This window comes from Dipodomys ordii, unplaced genomic scaffold (assembly GCF_000151885.1).
Source record: "Dipodomys ordii isolate 6190 unplaced genomic scaffold, Dord_2.0 Scaffold67, whole genome shotgun sequence".
Classification (NCBI taxonomy): Eukaryota; Metazoa; Chordata; class Mammalia; order Rodentia; family Heteromyidae; genus Dipodomys; species Dipodomys ordii.
In genome coordinates this window covers 8535513-8557836 of record NW_012267283.1, presented here as the reverse complement: position 1 = coordinate 8557836, position 22324 = coordinate 8535513, and the positions used below count along the sequence as shown (strand labels likewise).

The window sequence follows — 22324 nt, the reverse complement described above, 5'->3', positions numbered from 1 at the left end:
CCCCCCCCCCAAAAAAAAGATACCGCTAGTGTATAGTGGTGAAAGCATTCAGGAAGCTAAGGCAAGAGGATTGTGAGTTGACTGCCTAGCAACATTCTATCTCGTATGGTGTGTGTGTGTGTGTGTGTGTGTGTGTGTGTGTGTGTACACAAAAGTTTCGGTTTTCAATTAACATTGAAAGCTAACTGATGTCGTTTTAGTTATTGACTAATGTATGAATGATTTTGTTTTGCTTTCATATTGTCTTGTAATTTCCATTTGTTTAATCATGAATGTGTATAATTGTCTAAACAAAAGTATGTGTGACAAAATAATGATTATTGATCAACTAGAGGGGTTTCAAAATAGAGAGGAGAGGTGAAAATGCCCCCCAAGCTCTCTCTTGTTTTCTCTAGTGTTCATTAGCTAGCCCTGATCCATGTCAAAGACCCAAATCAAATTTTAAATGAGAAAATAGGAAGGGAAAACGTTTAAATTAAACTATCTCCTCCAGCAAATGCTAATATTTACTGACCTTGATGGAAGAGGTTGAATTCCAACAATAAAATTTCCTCCAATTTTCTTTTCACATTAGGGAAAGCATGACTGGTCTTGTAGGTCTTAAATATAATCCTTCTTAGCTGAACTCATCTACCCTTTTCTAAACCATGGTATATTTTCTGAGGTGGTATTTACAGGATATATGGGAGGGGAGAAAAGATTGAGCTATCAAATTTTACCACATTTTGTACAAATAAAGGTAAGCAAATTAACAAGTTTTTGGACCTCTCCTTTTCCTAATTTCCCCCATCTATATTCCTTTCTCTTCCATAACGCTGCCTCCCATTGTTTGGCAACAGCAATCCACGTATTTACATTCCAGGAAGATAAACCCATGGCATAACATTGTTAGCAACAAAGACATAAAGAAGCCACCTTTTCCTAATTACATATATATATATATATATACATATATATGATATATTAGATTCCATTAAATTCTACTCATTCAGTTGAGCACTGGTGTCATTTACCTTTAACCCTAATTTCTTAGGAGGTTGAGATCTGGGGATCATGGTTCAAAGCTAACCCAGGCAAGAAAGTCATTGAGACTCTTATCTCTGATACACCAACAAAAAGTAAAAAATGGAGCCATGGCCCAAAAGGTAGAGTTCCAGTCTTGAGAAAAAAAACTAAGGGACAGCACACAATACAGACACACATGCATGTACACACACACACACACACAAATTCATTCAAATCAGTAAACTATTCTTGTACGTATCAATTATGAATGATTATATTTGTACTTAATATTGAAAAGGTTTGGTTTGCATGCCATATGGAAGGCATACTAAATTGACTTTCCTTCTGAAATAGCTGCTTTCTTTGGAGTCAATGAAAAAAAATGCTGATGCAAACATGACGAGATTAAACTGCCTATTAACAGTTAAAATAGCCTCTAAGACAGAAGCTACTTATTATAGTCTTTTCATTTTTATTTTAATAATATTTGTATTATCTTTAAGTAATTGTACAAAAGGATCACCATTCAACAAATCAGTTTTTGAGTACAATGCATCTTGATTGATATCCCCACTTTCTTCATTCTCCCCCATCCCTCCCAACCTAACCCCTCCCCTCAATTTTTCTAGTTTCATTGGGTATACATTGAATAGTATGACTACATTTTTCTCCCTTCCTTTCTTCATTTGTCTAACCCCCTCTGTTTGACCCCCCCCCCACATACACAACCTTCAAGTGCCAGTTTTCTGATATCTGTGTGGTTTGACTATAAGTTATTCATTACTTCTAATGGATCTGTTTAAGTGGTTTGAATCCTGTTAGCTCAATTTGGTACACTGATGTTATCTAGGAATGCATGCATTTCTGCCAGTTTGTTAGATATGACTTTCACTCATATCTGTTGTGATGTCCCATTTTCCTCTCTGATGTTATTTATTTGAATGATTTTTTCTTTTTCTTGGCCAGGTTTGCTAAGGACTTATCCATTTTGTCTTTTTATAGTTCAAAAAACCAACTTTTTATTTTCTTGATTCTTTGTATACTTCTTTTAGTTTCTAATTCATTTGTTTCTGATCTAATCTTTTCTTTTTGTCTACTGGTTTCAGATTTGACTTGTTTAGGTGCATCATTAGAGTGCTAATTGATATTTCCCTAATTTGTTGATGTAGATACCCATAGCTATAAACTAAACTTACAGTTATAATTATATAACTTTTAGTTACAGCTATAACTTATAGATACCTTAGCTGTGTCCCACAGGTTCTGGTACATTATGTATTTGTTTACACTGGATTCTAGGAACTTTTGGATTTCCTTTCCTATCTCCTCAATGACCCCGATCAGTCAGTAATGTGTTGTTCCACTCTCCATGAGTTTGAGTGTTTTCTATGGTATCTTTTGTTATTTAGCTCTAATTTTATTATGATCTGACAGGATACAAGGGTAATTTCAACATTCTTAAATTTGCTAAGACTTGCTTTATGATGTATGCTTTTAGATTTATGGTCTATTTTGGAAAATATTTCATGCCTGCCAAGAAGAAAGAAAGAAAGGAAGAAAGAAAGAAAGAAAGAAAAAAAGAAAGAAAGAAAGGAAAGAGGGAGGGAGGGAGGAAGGAAGGGAGGGAAATAAAGGAAAGAGAGACAGATAGAGAGACAGAGACAGAGACAGAGAGAGAGAGACAGAGAGAAAGAGACAGAGAGAGAGAGAAGAAAATCACAAGCTTGGCTTGGCAATGGTGGCCCAGCATTTCTGATAAGCCATGGATCAAGGCCAAGCCATTATTCTGCATATTGGTTAGGATTTTTGTTTCCTTTTCTCATCTTTCAGACATTAAGATTTAATATTTATTGACTAAATTCTGACTACTTATAATTTGCCTGCTGTCTTCTCTTGAGCTGGATTTCCCTGTACCTTTAATTGATCAGAGGAAGCTCTGACTTTTCCCTGTCACTACTTCACCACCTTCCAAGAATCCTCCGTTAAGGTCTTTTCATTGACTATCATATAAATATCTCATTATTGTTTCTAATGCTATTTTCAGTAAAAATTTAATTAAATACTAAGCAAGACTATGCCATTTAGGTCAAGTCCAGGAATTAGATAGCACTGGACAGAATATCAAATGCCATAGTAAACAGTTAATTAATGTAACCCTAATTAATCGCCATAAATTAAATGTGATCTCAATGAAGCATGAATATTTCAAATGCAGCTTCAAAGGTCATGGTGTTTTACGGTTGTAAGAATTGATAGCTGGAGACAAGTTTAATGTCAGCCTTTTTGAGAATTAATTCTTCTGAGTTTTCAAAGTCATTTAAATGTATTTAGTTTGAAAAAATGACCTTTATTTGGTTTAATCAGTGTATTTGGGCTTTCATTTAGCTTTTATAATTGAAATATAGGCAAAGGACTAGTTGTATTCATTCAATTTTCAACCAATAATTGATTGAGTATCTATAACATGTACTGAATCATTTGTGAAGACCGATTAGTCAACCAAATGGAGTAAAATTTTCACTCTGAGTTTATATTCTTGTAGAGAAAGCCAGATATTAAAGAAAATAAGTCAGTCATAGACCCTGTTGGATCATATGTGTTGTGGACAAATGTAACTGAGAAAATGAAATAAGGAATCACTGTATTCTAAATGGAGAGGAAAGCTCCCATAGTATGGGCATGGTCTGGAGTCAACAGTGACGTGAATGAAAGAACAATTGAGACAGAAACAATCCCAGGGGATCAAATGTCCAGAAAACTGGGTCAACTTCATGTGTTCACTGAAGTTCAACTCCCTTAAGTCATCTAAAAGTAAGTCACATCCTCCAGGCATCCAACTTTGTTTCTGAATCCTAAGTCCAAACTGTAAAAGAAGAATGTCAAGAGAAAGGCAAGATAAACAGACAAAAGCAGATAGAGACATTTCTAGAATTTAACAGTAGTAACAAGAGTTGAATTTCAGCTACACAGATCAGGCGGAAAGATTCAGGATGGAAAGTAGGGGGGGGATGGAACTCTAGTTATTAGACCCTATGAATTTGATACCAAATTTTAGTTTAGTGCTTCCCTGTAGAGCACTGTGGATGGGATTCAAGAATCTAGAAGGAGGAAGGATACTGGTTCTGCAAGCCACAGCATAGCCAGGGAGCAGATTCTACTTGGGTCTCAAGAAGTTGGGATGAAGGTGCTTTCAGATGCTCCCCTGGGTGCAGGAAATTTCTATTCTATTTTAAATGTCATCCTCAGTGAACCATTTACACCTGAACAGACTCCAAAGCCAGAATTCTACAGGTTTCCCTAATTATTATAAGTACTGAGCTATTAGAGACTCTAGTGACCCTTTTCTGAAAGAACCTACTCATCACTCACATTTATAGGCTACCCTCTTTGTTCAGATGAAAGGACTAACCAAGCAGATAACTGCTTTATCTAGCACTTTGAAGGTTAGCCAGTGTGAATTGTGACACTTCAGTGAAGTTAACTGAATAAAGTAGTGTTTGTTACCCACAGAACTATACTGGACAGTTCTTTTTCTGCACAGGAGTGGCGTATACACTGTGTACTTCAGGATATATAACAGCATCCTTGGCCTCTAATAAGCAGATACCTATGCCATTCCCTGCCTTTGGTTGACATTTGGTGTCCCAAATGTCTGCACACATTGCACTACTTCATCCTGTCATGCTGAGGGTCCTCAGCTGAGAACTACTGCCACGGGCTTTAAGAACACAATTAAATTTTAAAGTCTTTTTCAAAGTTATTAACTATTTCACAACAAACTTGTACATACTGGGGTACAAAAACACTTTTCTGAACACCTGACATGGCTCCCAACATTGAGTAAAGGGTAATTTCAAAGCTTTCTCTAACTTTTTTGAAAGCCAATGTGTATTTGGGAATCTATTTAAATTACTATGGTAGGACATAACAAAACTTACTGCGAACTGCATTATGCAGAAGATAAGAGCATCAGATCCGTGTGTGCTGATTACCAGCAATGGCACTGGGAGGAGTGGGAATACTGTGTGATTTAGATCATCAGCTTCAGAACATTATAAACAAATAATAAGACTTGAAGAATTCTGGAGGACCTCTGAAAAATTCAGATTTTAGGTTTGATGAGAATTAAACTTTCCTCTCCACGTTTAGTTCGCATCCATAACACATTTTCTATATTCAATTCTCCATTTGGAAAAGTTACCATTGCTTCTAGAAACCTTTCTTCTTCTTTATCCAACCAGTACTTGGATCCACCTTTTCTAAGCAGGATTAAGCAGCCACTAAGTGGAAAGTGGCAAGGGTGCTAGGTAAAGGTGTCTTATGCCTGTGATCCTAGCTACTCAGAAGGCTGAAATCTGAGAGTCAGAGTTCAAAGCCAGTCAGGGCAAGAAAATCAGTAAGACCCTTATCTCCAATTAATTGGCAAAAAGCCACAAGTGGAGCTGTGACTCAAGTGACAGTGCACCAGCCTTGACTGAAAAAGCTAAAGGCCAGCACTTAGGCCCTGAGTTCAAGCCCCCCCGTACTGGCCCCAAAAAAGAAAAATAAGTTAGCAGGGTTGAGAAAGGAAGTAAACCTTAAAGAAAACACAGAAGAGATGTATTGCAAGAAGAAGAATGAAGAAGACATACTTATTGGCTTAAAAATAACTATTCCACTGCCTTTTCATTTGTTATTTATTGTGTTTTAAGTGGTTTACCTTTTATATTTCTTATGTAACTAATCTTCATCTTCACTTTCCATGATTAGTAGTCACAGCAATGACAAGTGCAGGGCATTTAAAGAAAAAAAAATGAAATCTGATCACAGTATAAAAAATGCTTTATTAATAAAAGCTTGAATAACAAACATTCTTGCCTTGGCTTTTTAGAGTTATAGGTGTCTTTCATCTGATTTTAGAACTAATTTAATAACAACATTCTTTAGTGACAGTAGTAACATCTATTTACAAATCACTTTTACAATGTGTGTTCATAACTTTTTATCATTTGAATAACAACTCTGCAATGTAGGAACTCTTTAAAGTATATTTTACAAGAAAGAACATAATCAACAGGTATATACTTGCACATTGAAGTAAGTACCATGAAGCTCTGAAAAGCACAAAGAGATGGAGCTTCATCATAAGATTTGGACCTTGAGAGCTTGTTTGGAGATTCTAGCAGGGGAGCGCAGCTACTCATATCCCTTGATCGAAGACCAGTCCTCCTCTATCAGGGATGGCCATCCTCTTCAATGGAGTATGCAGCTTCTGGAGCACTGGAGGGAGGGAGGGGACACCCGCCTAGCCAGCTACATCAACTGAATCAACTCTGACGATAAATGGGGTGACAGATGTTGCAGCCAGATCGCCCTCAAAGCAATAGCAATGGTGGCATAAAAGGTGAACTCAGTCAACAGTAAAACTCGCTAGACACGATGTTGAAAATGAACTGCACAACTCTTGGTGAAGGGGGATCGAGAGGGAAAAACCTGGGAGAAAATGAGGAAAGAGGTGACACTGTTCAAAAAGAAACGTACTCATTACCTGACCTAGGTAACTGTAACCCTACTGTACATCACTCTTTACAATGAAATAAGAATAGGAAAAACAACAAACGTCAGTGGGGATGTGAGGGGGGGACGAACCCTATTACAATGTTGGTTGAAATGTAAACTGGTGCCAGCCCTGCAGAAAGGCAGTTTGAAGATGTCTTCAAAAATGCATAAATAAACAAAACATACTAAGATTTGGACTCCTGCTACAACAGCATAGAAAGAAAAATGAAAGAGCCTAGGTCTGCTGCCCTAGCTCCAGATCCAGAAGAGGGAAGGGGAAATGTGAGAGTCCCAGCCACTGCTGGCAATTCTAGCCACAGGAAAGTTTCACCATCCTTATGAGCTTACAGCACCTTTAATAAGTAGCCTGCAATCTCCACAGTCACCTTGCTTTGGAGAAGGATCTCACATCATCTGCAATGAACCACCAGAGTGCTGTAGCCAGGAGCCAAGTTGTGAAGTAAGCTATTATCTGAATTCGGACTACCTAGAGGCCAGAACCCCATCTCTGGGACTCCATGGACATCTCTGGGACTTCCCTGACCTAGCTTGGGGGAATAACTGCCTAGCACAACCAACTTGACTCAGCAACATGACTGTGACTTGCACTGGGAGAGACAAATAATGTGACATAGAAAGGAATAAAAACCACCATCCTTGAGAACCAGGGTTGAAACCAAGGGTGTGGGCAGCCCCATTGAACTTCAACGGAAGGCAGACAGTCACGTGATTCTCATTGTACCTGTTCTCTGCACCAGCAGGGAGTAAGCACTGCAATTCTGCTACTGCCCTGCTCACAGGCCAGTGAGGAGGTGCTCCAGCTCTTACCCTAACTCTGGGGATGCATGGCTGGCTTCAGCTGAGACTGACTGTACTTTTGGTTGGCCAGTACCACAGTAAGAGCAAAGAGGAGCAACACGGTTCCTCCCCTGCATAATTTCTGCTGCCAGTCACCCTGGCACCTTGTCTGATCTTATTCTGCCATTGGGAAAGGGAGAGCTGTGGTTCCTGCTACTACTTTTTCTCATGTAGCATCCAGGCCTATACCACTGACTGGCCAGAGAACAAGCACTTCATACTTCTCACTACTACTGCTACCACAATGACAGAAGCCCTTGCTCGCTGCAGAGCTAGCTAGAGTCAGCAGTACCCACCCCCTTATCATGTATATTTTCAGACATCATGTATATTTTAGTGAATAGCTGAGAGACAATCTAGTATGACAGGTGGTTGACAAGGTTCAATTTTAACTGGAAAATAAGGCATTCATAACCTAGTATAAAACATTCGGTCTTCCGTTTGGAGGTACCACCTCCAAGGTCACAGGCTATTTGAGGATGAAAGAAATGTCATTCTTTCTTTCCCTCCTTCCCTCACCAATCCCTGCTTATGATTGTGGCTACTTGGATCTGGGCTTCCTGATGAAATGTGTCTATATGGAGAGAAGTCTTCTCAGCACCCAGCAGTCTGGATATGTGTCTTGCCTGGTTCTAAAGGAGTCTGGGAATAAGCCCTATTAATCATTTACCAATTTTCAATGGCTTCCAAGATCATCAGCATATACTGCCACTCTGGAAGGAAAAGCACTGGAGCCCTCCCTGCCCTGATCCTGCAGAAGAACTGGGTCTCAGCATTTCATTTCACATCCTAAGATACTGGTGATGGAAGATCCTAGCTTGACCAACAGGGTATGGTATCTGAAATTAGAGAGGTCCAGGTAAAGCCTGGGAATGAAACGGGAGATTTCAAAACTTTCCTCCTGCTCTTTCTTCATGCTTTGGCTTGCAAGTGTCAGCTCTTTTTGATCACAAAGAAAGGACACACTACAGTTTCTTCTGATGACCTGTGTCATCAGGACAGGTATGATGGGCATCACTGGTAGATGCCAAATCTCTTTGTCCTAATTTCAGGCTTTTTCTTTCCCCACTTGAAAACCTTCCTCCCCTCAGCCATTGCTGTCACTCTGTTGCTCTCCGGCCAAGTTGGATGTGACAGGTCTCTAGGAGGAGGTAGCAATGCTCGATAGGAAATGTACTCATTACCTCGCTCATGAACTGTAACCCCTCTGTACAGTATTTTTACAATAAAACATATAAAAAAGAGTTTTGCAGGGCTCTTGAGCTGTATCCTGAAAGGCACAGAACACACTTCCCTCTGCATGTCTGAAATGTCATTTTGAAGATTTTGATCACCCAGCCCCGAAGGCCTGATGCCACCACCAAGGCAGGGAGCACAGAAATGCCTTTCCCCTTCACTCCATCAGCAAGATCTGGCCTGGCTGTCCTCCTGGAGCATTCTCATTCGCATCCTCTCTGCTCTGTGTTGGACCTGACACTTTACCTTAGCTGTTTTGTTCAGGGGTGGTGCTCTAGACACTTGAGCCATAGCTCAACTCCCAGGTTTTTTTTTGTTTTTGTTTTGTTTTGCTAATTAACTGAAGAGTCTCATGGACTCTCCTGCCTGAGCTGGCTCTGGATCTTGATCCTCAGATCTCAGCCTCCTGAGTAGCTAGGGTTACAGGCAGGAGCCACCAGCACCCAACTCTGTGGCTGATTTTAGAAACTCAGTTTTCTTATCCTTCTTGCCATGAATCAGAGTTTGGAACAAACGAAGAAACAATAGCAGCAGTGAATGTCTCAAACACGCAGCTCTGGTGAAATGTTTTATATTTAAGCCTCGTGACTGCCGTAAATTCAGAATTCCCTTCTGAAATGCAATCAGCTCCACTGAAGCAAGGAAGGGCTGTTGATGGAACTGGAGGCATAAGACAAATAGAACCAGTGGGGCAAGGAGCATAAGAATGATAAATGGGTTAACATTCCACAGAACAGGATCCCCCTCTTACAGAATTTTAGCCATTAAGCTAGGACACATAGTTATTTTTTTTAAATCCTTTAAATCATACTTCACAATACAAGGCACCATAAATGGTACTTCACCAAGACTCTAAGGAAAAAACCAGCTTTTTTTTTTTTAGTTTCTGAAGCTTACAAAACCATTTATAAAGAATTCAGGGTTAGGTAGCAGGGGGAGTGGTCTAGACTTCTTTACCAAACCTCCATGTGATCTGATGCTACATCTACAGTCACCATGGAAGATTTTACTGTCCCTTAGCATGGCCTGGGCCAGGAAGTTGGGCTCCCCAAGTAAAGGATTTCTAGCCTTTCTCAGGCTAGATCAAATGCACCACAAGAAATGTTGGGGGGGGGGAGAGTGGGAGGGATGGGAAGGAATGGGAAGGGGAAACAAAGGAGGAGGCAACAATGCTTGATAAGAAATGTACTCATTACCTTGCCCATGTAATTGTAATACCTCTGTATTGTATTTTCACACACACACACACACACAAAGTGTTAGGAAAGTAGATGCCGTTAACCCATCTGGAGAAGCGGACTCCATCTAGAGGATGTAGAGAGAAGCAATGCTCAGCCAGGGCACATAGGACAGGGAAGGCAAGAGCTATCAGTCACAGAATGATTTTGGCCACCAAGCTGGCATTTCAGACACTGATCCAAGGAGCCTAGAAATCCTTCCTCTCGAGAAGAACAAACCTGCCTTGACTAAAGGCACTTCTGACAGATGCAACTCTGGAGGAAAATACTGTCACCTTTCCTTTTATAAATCATACATTATCTTCATTTCCTGGAAAAGGATGTCTAGACAAACTGATGGCTCTTTGACAAAGCCAGAGACTTGGCCTTTGAAAATCTTGCTTGAGAATGTAAAAATTTTCCAGGCATTCGGACTTCAAGAACCCGGGGGTGAAAACTGCCAGGCATGATCAATGGATGCCTGTACCCAGGGGTCAGAGCCTGTAAGTAGAAGCTAGCTGAAGTTATTAAAAGAGCCGGCTCTCATTGTGATAAAGCATGTTCTGGCAAAGCCACAGAAAGGAAAATTATAGCAATCAATACCAATCAAACCGAAACTGGATGAAGATTTCAGCCAAATGTGTTTTCCCTTCTATTACAATAGATTAACGTTGAGGTGCTGAAATCAGCACCATTTTCGGATTCAAGACATTGAATAGGGGAGTCAAAATTGGACAGAAATGTAATTAAAACCCTAGCATATTCTGGACATAGGGGTTAATGCTGGTTCTCACACTTGGAAACTTCTCCTGCCACTGCACTTAAAAAGCTCTTTTTATCTCTGCATCCCTTATAGACCTGGTTCTAGTCAGCCTCTCTTGATATATTTAACATTATTTATTTAGTTAGTTATTTTTATTTTTTCTTGGTCATAGGGCTTGAACTCTGGGCTTGGACACTGTCCCTGAGCTCTTCAGCTCAAGGCTAGTGCTCTACCACTTGAGCCACAGCACCACTAGCAGTTTTCTGGTGCTTAATAGGAGATAAGAGATTCATGGACTTTCCTGCCTGTACTGGCTTTGAACCGCAATCCTCAGATCTCAGCCTCCTGAGTAGCTAGGATGACAGGCATGAGCCACCAGGGCCAGGCTTAGCATCATTTATTTAATAGATAGAAAGAATAGGCTTTGAAATAATTCACAGCAAAACTTCCTATAATGAATTCTATTGGACAAATTCAAGGGCCAGCAAGTATATGAATGGATAGGAGGGAGGAGCTGGCTACATCTGTCGCCCCAGCGATCCCAGGGCTCCTTCAGCTGATCTGGCTTCCCAGATGTCACCTTCCACCCTCCCCATTCCATATAAAACCCTCTCAAAGCCACACCCTTGAACTATCATTTTTCAGTCAAGGTATACGAATAACAATGATCCCCTGGTAAAACATCCAGAGAGGATCTCAAAGTCCACAGACGATATGGGGTTGACAGCGTCCAGACACATCCCAAATGAAGTGCTACCCGTGGCAGTCCACCTTTCTTTAAAACAAGACAAAAAGCCAAGGAGGCTGAACATCACAGAATCATCAGGGAAAACAACTCAGAATGACAACTAAGAATGGTTGTGGCCTGTCACCTTTAAGGTAACAGGATCGTCGGGGTGTAAAAGAAAAGGGAACCTTTGCTTACTGTTGCTGTCAATATAAATAGATGGCAATATAAATTGACAGCTGTCAATATAAATTTCCATTATGGAAAATAGTAGGAAGGATCCTCAAAAAAAAAAAGCAAAACGTAGAACGGTTATATGATCCAGCAATACCATCTTTGGGGTATATATCCCAAAGAAATAAAATCAGTATCTCAATGCTAGCTCCGCACTCCCACTGCTCACAATAGCAAGGAGATAGAAACAACCTAAGTGTCCATCAACAGATAAATGGACAAAAAAACTGTGGTACCTATTTGTCATGGGATACTCTCCAGCCATTAAAGAAAGGAATTAAATTCTGCCATTTTTGACAAGGTGAATGGAACTAGAAAAAATAATGCTAAGTGAATCTCACATCTAAGTGGAATCAAAAACAGTTGACTTCATTGAAATTGAGTTGACTGATGGCTACCAGCATCAGGAGAGAGTGGCAGGAAGTGAGGGGTGAGGAAATGCAGATTAATATGAACTAAATTTTAGTTCAAAACAAATAGGATATTCTGCTCATTGCACAGTACAGTGACCAGAGAGAACAATCGTGTGTTACATTGTAACTAGAAAACAAGGGTTTAAATATTTTTACTGTAACCAAATAACCAATATTTGAAGACACTGATGTATGTAGCCTGATTTAAACATAACCCAATATACACATGTTGGAATACCACTTGATACCCCATAAATAGGCACAATTTTATGCTTTCCTCTATCTGCCAAAAATAATCTTAAAGGAAAGTATTCTGTTTTTTCCATAATCAGACTTTTGTTGATGCTGATCTTGTGAAATTTACCACAGAGAAGATTAAAATCTAGAGGTGCCCCCCACACGCAGAGTTCTCAGCCAAATAACCAAGTCAGAAAAGAAGTTCCCTCTCCCCCTCACCAGAAGACAGCCGTGTTCCTGGAAACTGAATACATTACCTTATAGGACCAAAGGGGAATTGTCAGGTGTGATTATGTTAAGACTCTTGACATGAGCAGATTATCCTGGATTATCCAGATGGAGGACATATAATCCCAAGGGTGCTTTTAAGAAGACAAGCCAGGAGGTCAGGGCGCAAGGAGGTGTGAGGATGGAAGCAGATGTTGGAATTGTGTGAAAGTTGGAAAGAGGCCATAACATGAGGAAGGAGGGCACTTGTAAAAGCTAGAAACAGCCAGGCATGCATGGTCCTGTGGCACTTTCAGAAGGAACTCAGCCTGCCAACAACTTGAGTGTAGCCTGGTGAAATCTGACGTTGGGTTTCTTACTTCCAGAGCTCAGTGATGACCTATTTATCTTGTGTTAAGCTAGTTGGTGGGCGGGAATTCACTGCAGCAGTAATATTGTAAATAATTCAAATACCACTAGCATGACTTTTCCTATAGTCTCATTTTCTGAACCCCTCATCAGATAAAATGTTCAAATTTCTGGAGGAATCAAATGTGGAGAATATTTCTTGTTTACCTTTATAGGCATTAACACTCTGAAAACGCTTATCTACCATAGTCACGTACCATGCTGTTACGGATTACTCCTCGTAGGAATATTTATTTTCTTGTATAAGAGCAGGGAAAAATTATTTTCTATAGAAAGAAACCTGATGTTGCATAGTTACTTAAAACAAGATACCTTACTGGGTATTTTACATGTGTCTTCGTTCATCTTCTCCACTATCTGCCCTCCAGTTTTCTACCAAGAGTACCAAGGATTAAAGAAGGTAAACAATGTTTACTGTAATTGGCTCACCAAAGGGGAGACTGAAGCCCAGGTCTATGACATGCCAAAATTCAAATCCTTCCCATTAGAATATGCTACTTCTGAATTACTTACATCAAACAATAAAACACCAACAATAGACTGTTTGCCTAGGCTAGTGGAAAGGAGGCTTTGAGAAGCAGGCTCCTTCCCTGGGAAGATAAAGATGGGAGGCATTCTTAAAGGTGGGATGTTCTTAGAATCTTTGTGATGGATCATCACAGACTCTTAACTGCTCTTTCTTCTCAGGGGAGAAACTGGTCAGGAATTGCATGCACTGAACTCTCTTCAATCTCTTTACAGGGGTGTTTGCATTTGGACTGTTTGCTACTGACATTTTTGTAAATGCTGGACAAGTGGTCACTGGACACCTAACACCATACTTCCTGACAGTGTGCAAGCCAAACTATACCAGCTCAGACTGCCGGGCACACCACCAGTTCATCAACAATGGGAACATTTGCACTGGGGACCTGGAAGTTATAGAAAAGGCTCGGAGATCTTTTCCCTCCAAGCATGCTGCTCTGAGCATTTACTCCGCCTTATATGCCACGGTGAGTGTTCAAGTCTCCTATTGCCCTGAAGCTGAGGTTTTGCTGGGATGTGCACACACCCCTACCTCCAACTACTACCCTGTCGTTTGCAAGTGGTCTTTCAAGTCATGTATGACGTGTTTCTCCTGAGGCACATGTGCTATTGTTACAATGTCCCAACCTCACTTCCGTCATTCCAGTATCATATCCTGATCTCATATTCCAGGGATGTTAGTTCTGCAGATAAACCTTGATAATTCCCTAGGTATGTGCAGAAATCATGCTGGGAGGATAACTAGGAACTCACAGTAAAGCTGAGATCGAGACTCCTGGAATCAGGATGGGGATTGTCTTATCATCCACTCTTTGCCAGTTTGGGCCAAGGTTCAGAAGATCCCACCTTTCTCACACTGGCCTACAAATGTGGCCCTAGGTAAATGGCTGCCCTTTTTCTGTGCAAACTGACCAGGGGGTTACACATCCTTGCTTTGCTTCTCCTGACACTTCATCAATTTACTAGAAGAGGTGTGTGATCCTAAAACACCAATACCCCAGAGTTCATGTCACACTGCGCCTCTAGATCATACCGCCTTGACTATCTCATTAGGGTGTAAGGTTTTCTTGAACATTTTTGCTCTTAGTAGAGAAGAAACAATGGACTTATTTCCCTGCCTTTTGACTGTATCCATGTTGGATAGGGACACCTTTCACCTTTCTCTGATCTGTGCTTCCCTTAAGCCCAAGAACACAGAAGCAGCAAGGTCATTTTAAAGGCATACATGCTAATAGGACTGGTAAGAGTCACATACATGTACCCACTGAAGTAGCTATTGGTCAGAAACACTCCCTCTCTTATATTTAGAATACATGTCTACAAGACCATAGCTGCAGGAGGCCCTCTCCGTCTCTGAGGGATCTGGGTTCTTCCCATGGCTCCAAAGCTGGAACAATGGTGCTAACTACAGGCCCAATCTATGCAGCAGCATTTAAAACAAGGCATGAGCTTCACACACCCAGCAGCTCACATTTGTAATCCTAGCTACTCAGGAGGTTGAAATCTAGAGGATCACAGTTCAAAGCCAGCCCTAACAGGGAAGTCTAGAAGACATTTATCTCCACTTAACTAGCACAAATCTGGACTGGAGGCATGGTTGAGGTGTTGCACTAACTATCAGCAAGAAAGCTAAGCAAGAAATGCTGAATTCAATCTCCAGTATTAGCTTAAAAATATAAAATAAAATAATGGTGAATATTCTCTTTCACACAACGTAGGGCAGGTAGTACCTTTGTGTTCCATTTTTGCTCCAGCATCTCATCTACAGGATGACGGTTTCTTATGGTCTACCTGATTTTTTAAATAAGTTTTTTATTGTGAAAATACTGTACAGAGGGGTTGCAGTTACATGAGCAAGGTAATGAGTGCATTTCTTATCAAGAATTGTTGCCTCCTCCTTTGTTTTTCCCCTACAATCCCTTCCCTCCCACCTCCACAACTACACTCCTCCTCTCCTGCCCCCCGCCTAAATTGTAAAGTTCATTTTTTGACATAGCATCTTGTACATCTCATTGTTGCAATGGGTCAACCTGTGTTCCTATTTAAACAATTTGCTTTTTCCCTTCCCCTGCCCAAATTATACCAACATCAAATACAGTGAAAACAGGGTTATACCGTGGAGGAGGGACATATAAGGCAACAAAAAAAAATCCCGTAGTACCTTAGAAATATGTTATAAACAATAGCAAGAAAGAACAAACCATTTGTGTCCTTATTTCAGCTGCCCCAAGGTTAAGGAAGTGTGAATACAAATTTGTTTGTAAACAAACAAATTGTCACTTGTTTTGACTTCTTTACCAAAGAAAAAGAAAAAAAACTTACGTGGATATTTTTCTAAGCAAAGAAACCCTCTGAGACATTCAGTCTATTTTCCATTTTTAAGATATTGATTTGTCCTAAATTATGTAGAACCTGATTTGCATAAGGTGGTGTACTCTTGTCTTGTACTTTTATCAGATTCAAATCACTGCTGTAGGAAATTAAGTTTCATGATTTCAGCATAAAAAACAAATCTAGAGGGCTGAGAAGGTGGCTCAATGGTAGAGTGCTTGCCTAGCATGCATGAGGCTGTGTGTTGGATTCCTCAGCAACACATAAACAGAAAAGGCTGGAAGTGGCGCTGTGGCTCAAGTGGTAGAGCGCTAGCCTTGAGCTGAAGAGCTGAGGGACAGCACCCATGGCCAGAGTTCAGGCCCCATGACCGGCCAAAAAAAAAAATCTATTACTTAAACCAGTCTTATTAATAAATGAGACATAAACCTCACTGGGACAGGGGCTGCAAAAGCACACATTTGGAGTTTGTATTCAACCTGATGCAAATCACACTCCCCTCTAGGACAAAGGGTCTGACCCCAGATATCCTCGAGCCTGCTTAGGTGTTAAGTTCTTATTACGCCGGAATGATGGATATGCTAATTACCAGTAGCTGATCATTACACAATGTGGATGTGCATTGAAACATCATAAATCTTTACAATTATTGTGTGACAAGTAAAAATCAAAAGAGAAACTCCACAATATCCTTGCTACCAGCTAAAACTGGGCAAACTCTAAATAGTTCATGCTCTTAAAGAAAAGATTTACAAGGGATGAATTACAAAGCAATACCAGAGCACAAAAAGCTAAACATACATTGTAAACATTTTAATCATTAGTTCCCATATGGTCTCAGAATAGGATGCAATTTATGTAACTTTGATCCAGCAATGTGTTTGTAGAGCATCTGTAACATAGAATGAAGATTCCTATTTCTCAGTCTTCATATTAGTGTTAAAAACCTCTTTCTAGGAAATTCAGGTGTCCATTGTAATGTTGTAAAGTGCATCTATTTGAACACATGTGTGCTCAGACCATGTGAACATGCTAGATGCCATGATCTAAGTATCAAGAGTTACTAAACAGAGCCCATCTGTTCAGCAATGATGGACCAATGATGCCCTCTAGTGGTGATTTGCCCATCTTCCTAATTCTACCATCAGAAATACATTCAAATACTTTCTCATGATGAAGTACTAATAACAGCCCACATCTTACATGTCATACTATGCTTTAGTTCGTTCAACTCTTCCAACCCTTTTGCATGTTGTGGTACACACAGGAAAGTTTAATATTTTCAAACTCCTTGGAGTAAATAAAGGCAGGGAGCACAGATGTCCCAAGAAATGAGGAATCTTTACTTCAGCACAACTACCATCTGTTTGATATCAGTGATTGGACCGTTCTGTTTCAGTCCACCAAATAGTCAACACTTTGCATTATTGCCGTAAAGTGTGCAGAGAAGCAGATAGAATTACGGGTACCATAAGTCAAATTATTGTTGTAACTGGCCTTCTCTACCTTAAAATTCCTTCTCATGGGAGGATTTTTTTTAATTTAAGCTTCTTTCATGGTTTTCCAAGTAACCCCAAACCATCTTCTAATTTGTGGCATGTTCTAAACCCAATCATTTTTACAACAGCATAACTTCTCTTCCCATGTTCACTAAACTAGAGAGGAGTGATTGAGGTGTATCTGTTCAGTGGCATTGCTGCACTAGTTTTCCTATTTAAACTTGTTGCTAGGCAACTCAGTGGAGTTGCTCATGGAAAAGGAGTTGCTTTGGCTGGACCTCTGCTCATGTATCCGGTGTTGTCCGTGCATACACGGGTCCACCCCAGCAGGAAGAAACGGTCTGGTCACTCCCTGGCATTTCTTCCTCTCCAGATGTACATCACAAGCACAATCAAGACAAAGAGCAGTCGACTGGCCAAGCCGGTGCTGTGCCTGGGGACTCTCTGTACAGCCTTCCTGACTGGTCTAAACCGGGTCTCGGAGTACCGGAATCACTGCTCGGATGTGATCGCGGGCTTCATCCTGGGCACTGCAGTGGCTCTGTTCCTGGTAGGTCAGCTTGCTGTGATTCCTTTCTTCCTTCTTACTCACTGAGTGGGGGCTAGCGAGGGTCACGGTGAGTGGGAAGTCCAGATTTCACAGTCTGTGTCTGTCTCCCTCTTGCAATTCTCATTCTCTAAGTGTTATGCAACCCTTTCTGAAAGGATGAATCTAAAACACCTTTGCAGTGTCAGAGAGGATTTTCTCAAGAAAGAAGGAATACTTCCTTCACCTCTGAGGTGGGGTTGGGTCTGGACATACTCCATCCAGGGCACCTGGAAGTATTTGCGATCAGAAGCTCGGTGTCTCCCTGTGAAGTACAGAGGACAGAGCACTGGCAACGCAGGTACCAGTCCTCTCCCCTCCCAGGACTCATGAGCCAACACAGTATGCACATCCTTCTGTTTAACTTAAGAATTTGGAAACAAAGGAGGAGGCTACAATGCTTGATAAGAAATGTACTCAATATCTTGCCCAATGTAATTGTTGTAACCCCTCTGTACAGTATTTTCACAATAAAAAATTTAAAAAAAAAGAATTTGGGAGCCAGCTTCACCCCTTCTTTTAATCTTTTTTTTCTTTTTACACATCACCATTGAGATGTGATTGGTATGTAATAATCACTGACGTGTAAAGTGTCCCATTTGATAAAAATTTGGCCAAGAGATATAGCCAAAAGAATCATATCATACATATCATTGTTCTGGAATATTTTATCTAGTATAATTATTTTTAAAGATGCACTCATGTTGTAGAATATATCAGTAACCCAATTGTGGTACCTATAGTGTCATATTCTGTTCCATGGGTATACTATGGTTGTGCAGGGATTTTTTTTTTGAATCCTCAAAGATTTTTTCCTTCTTACAATAGGCCCAAAGGACTTACAGTAAATCACTAGGCCTGAAAACTCTTATATTTTTCCTGAAAGAAGTCCCCTATCAACAATCTGGTCTATGTAAGGAGAAAAAGAGCCATCACAGTCTCAAAAGAACCTCACACCTACTATGCCTTATGATCCATGTCCCCTTACAACTGGAATTGCACCCAGACTGGTTTTGTAGTCATGTGACTTAGCTCCTTTTCCTTCCTTCCTCCCAGTCCTCCCTAACATACAAAATACACATATGCCTATCCTAGCCTCTAACTGACACCCCAACTTCCTTCCCCACTAAGAAGCACACATAAAACACATACCTGTCTCCCGACACTGATTGTAAAGCTCTGTTATGATTCATGTCTTTGAAGAGTCCAGCCTTTCTCTTTGTGATGAAACGTGATGAGGGCCTGAAATTATCTGCGAATTTCCAGGGTAAAGTTTCAAAAAAATATGCCTAAATGGTTCTCAGATATTGATATACTAACTTCCTGCCGAATGTTTTAGAAAAGAGGGGAAAGAACAGATGTGATTTTTTTTTAAAGACCATCTGCCAAGGGAGATCACTGGTACATAAAGGAAATTAGGCTCAAAAGAAAATGCAAACAATGTTGGCATCCATCAATCAGATCTAGAGCCAGCTACATGTGACTTAAGAGAAAGCACACTTTAGACAGACTCAAGCTATTTCATGGTGTTTTTTTTAGGGATGTCTGAGAAAGCCTATGTATTTCCCTTTTAGTTTTCACACTTACTTTTTATAAATTTATTTATTTATTTAGGGTCAGACGTGGGGCCTGAACTCTGGGCCTGGGCGCTGTCCCTCAGCTTTTCAGCTCAAGGCTAACTCTCTACTACTTGAGCCACAGTGCCCCTTCCAACTTTTTCTGCTTATGTGGGGCTGAGGAATCGAATCCATGGCCTCATGCATGCAAGGCAAGCACTCTACCACTGAGCCACCGTCCCAGCCCCTATAAATTATTTTTTAAGTGGTTAGATGAAGAGGTTTTAATTTAACGTGTCATTTTATGAGGATAATACATCTTGGTCAATGTTGCCCTTTCCATCCATCTTCTCCCACTCACCCAGCTTCACCTTCCCTTCAATGTTCCTAGCTCCATTTTCACAAACGTACATTAAATATGATGGGTGCATTCTTTTACCCTTCTCTTCATTTGTCTATTCCCCTACCCTTGAGATCACAAACCTAGCCCCCAGAAAACTCACGTACCAGCTTCCTGATACTCATTTTTGCTAGACTGTAAGCTTAGTTGTTCAAAGGAATTATACCATTGGAATTCTTCCTTGCATATACCATACGTTAGTTAATATATTTATGTGTGCATGCATATAAGCCTATCTATGTTTATAAGTTAGATCTAGCTTCTACATATGAAAGAAAACATATGTTCTTTGTTTCTCTGGGCCTGACTTACATCACTTAACACAATGTTCACAATCATCGATTGCTCTGCAAATGACATAATATCAACGTTCCACATACAAATCTTGCTTTAACATTACGCTTGTTTTCTCTCAGTACCTTGCATTCTTGTTTCCCACCAGTCCACTTACTCTTTGGTTTATGTTGTTTTTAAGTGATTTCTCAATTGCTGTCAAAGTTTACTTTCCTTAAATGACCTTCACCCACGAGTCAGAGCTGCTGTTGACTTTCCCTGTCTTGGGAAAGAGCATCCCTTCTGCACGTGCATACGCGCGTGCACACACACACACACACACACACACACACACACACACACACACAGACATCCCAGGCCTACACACACTGATGTGGGGAAAGGAAGTAGGGGGAAGTCATGGAGGCATTCCAGAGCAGAGGTCTGGAGAGGAAATGGGGAAAGACATAAACAGAAAATCGAGCAGGGCAGCATTCTGGCTTCCTATGTGCAGTATTGTTTCACATGTTTATATTTTATATGATGAGTAATAGAGGTAAAAGACCAAAAATTAGTTGATAAAGGGTATGCATGGAGGCATGTATTTCCAAGGGAGTCCTAGCAATATTTTATGTCCTCATTTTATAGATGAGGAATGTGGGACTCACAGTAAATAACTTACTAAGAGTCACCCATCAATAAGAATGAAGCTATAGCTGGGTGCCTGTGGCTCACACTTGTAATCCAAGCTACTCAGGAGGCTGAGATCTGAGGATCACGGTTCAAAGCCAGCCCAGGCAGGAAAGTCCATGAGACTCTTATCTCCAGTTAACCACCAGAAAACTGGAAGTGGTGCTGTAGCTCAAGCATAGAGCACTTGCCTTGAGCTGAAGAGCTGAGGGTCAGCGCCCAACCCCAGAGTTCAAGCCCCATGACCGATGAAAAAATAAAGAAGAAAGCTACACCTGGGTCCCTCAAAGGCCTCCATGTCTCCCCTCCTTGCATTCCCCAAGTATAAGAAGTTTAAGCGGAGTTGTAAAGCAAGATAGGGTGATCAAGGTAAAGAGTGTTTACATAAGTATTCCGTATGGACTGAAGATTGGTGGAAAAGATTGTAAAACTATCTGCAAAATCATGAAGAAATGCAAAATCATGAAAGAAATTGTAAGAGCATTTAAACTCTCCTAGTGCAACAGGAGCAAAGAAAATGGGGAATAAATAAAAAAAAAAAAACGAGAGAAAACCCAGTGGTTATGACTCTGACATAAAATACAGAAAGTTGAGTTACACTTTATAGACGACGGTTTTAATGACAGCAATTTCAAAAAGCAAATTATTTAACCCCAAGTAATAGTAGTCCCACAAGTTGAGGAGGGTCATCTTAGGCAGAAGTTAGAGAGCAGCCAACAGCTGCTCAGCTGACTGAGTTCCCATTTGGTTAATGTGTTTGGCACTTGTGGAAAAACAACGAAGCAGGATGGTGTGGTGGAGTGCTGTAGGGACTGTGGAGTTTAAACCTCTGGGTAATCTAGGAAAAGTTACCTAACTTTTCTTATCCAGCCTAGGGGTGACAATATTATATCTCTTGTTACTACTGGAAGTTGTTGGGTGAGTTAGGTGAGATGAGGATAGTGCATTGCATATAATCATCCTCAAGAAATATTCTTTTATTAGGAAATGATTTACATTTATCATCTTGAATGGTTGCCAATGGATGAGGTAGGTATTCCAATTTGTCCTTGACAGCGAAGGACACACATCCATGGAGTGGATGGATTGTCCTTGCCATCTCGTAAGTAAGTAGATGCTTCTGTATCTCTTAAGATGTGCTCAGCAGATAGATTTCCTCAAGTTTTCCCTTATGTCTGCCTCCTCATTGAAAGAACAGAAGTCACTGTAGCAGTGTTATGCCGAGAGGAAAGCCTGCTGTTCTCCTTGATGGCCAGACAGTGGTGGCTATAGGCTGAATGTGGTATTTTCTTCCCCTCTTCCTACAGGGAATGTGTGTGGTTCATAACTTTAAAGGAACACAAGGATCTCCTTCCAAACCCAAACCTGAGGATCCCCGTGGAGTCCCCCTCATGGCTTTCCCAAGGATAGAGAGCCCTCTGGAAACCCTAAGTGCACAGGTATAGTACTGTGGTTTTAGGGAACCAAACCTATGGGCTTAAACCTTGTGATCGGTTCTCCCCCTGGAGAGAGGATATCACTGAATCCAGTCAGCGTCAGTAAGACTCTGGTTCATTGTAAAGACCCTTGAGAAAGAAGTCTTCACCACCTCCCTCAAGTA

The 22324-nt window shown here is 40.6% G+C and overlaps 1 protein-coding gene across 1 annotated transcript in view; it reads left to right on the top strand.

Annotated features, from left to right (window-relative positions):
* Positions 1-22324, top strand: part of LOC105990779 (lipid phosphate phosphatase-related protein type 1) — a 118227-nt gene that overhangs the window by 89873 nt on the left and 6030 nt on the right. Inside the window, exons 4-6 of the mRNA XM_013023260.1 lie at positions 13606-13856; positions 17593-17769; positions 22032-22163. Coding sequence (XP_012878714.1) covers positions 13606-13856; positions 17593-17769; positions 22032-22163 — 560 coding nt within the window. The remainder of the gene's footprint in view (positions 1-13605; positions 13857-17592; positions 17770-22031; positions 22164-22324) is intronic.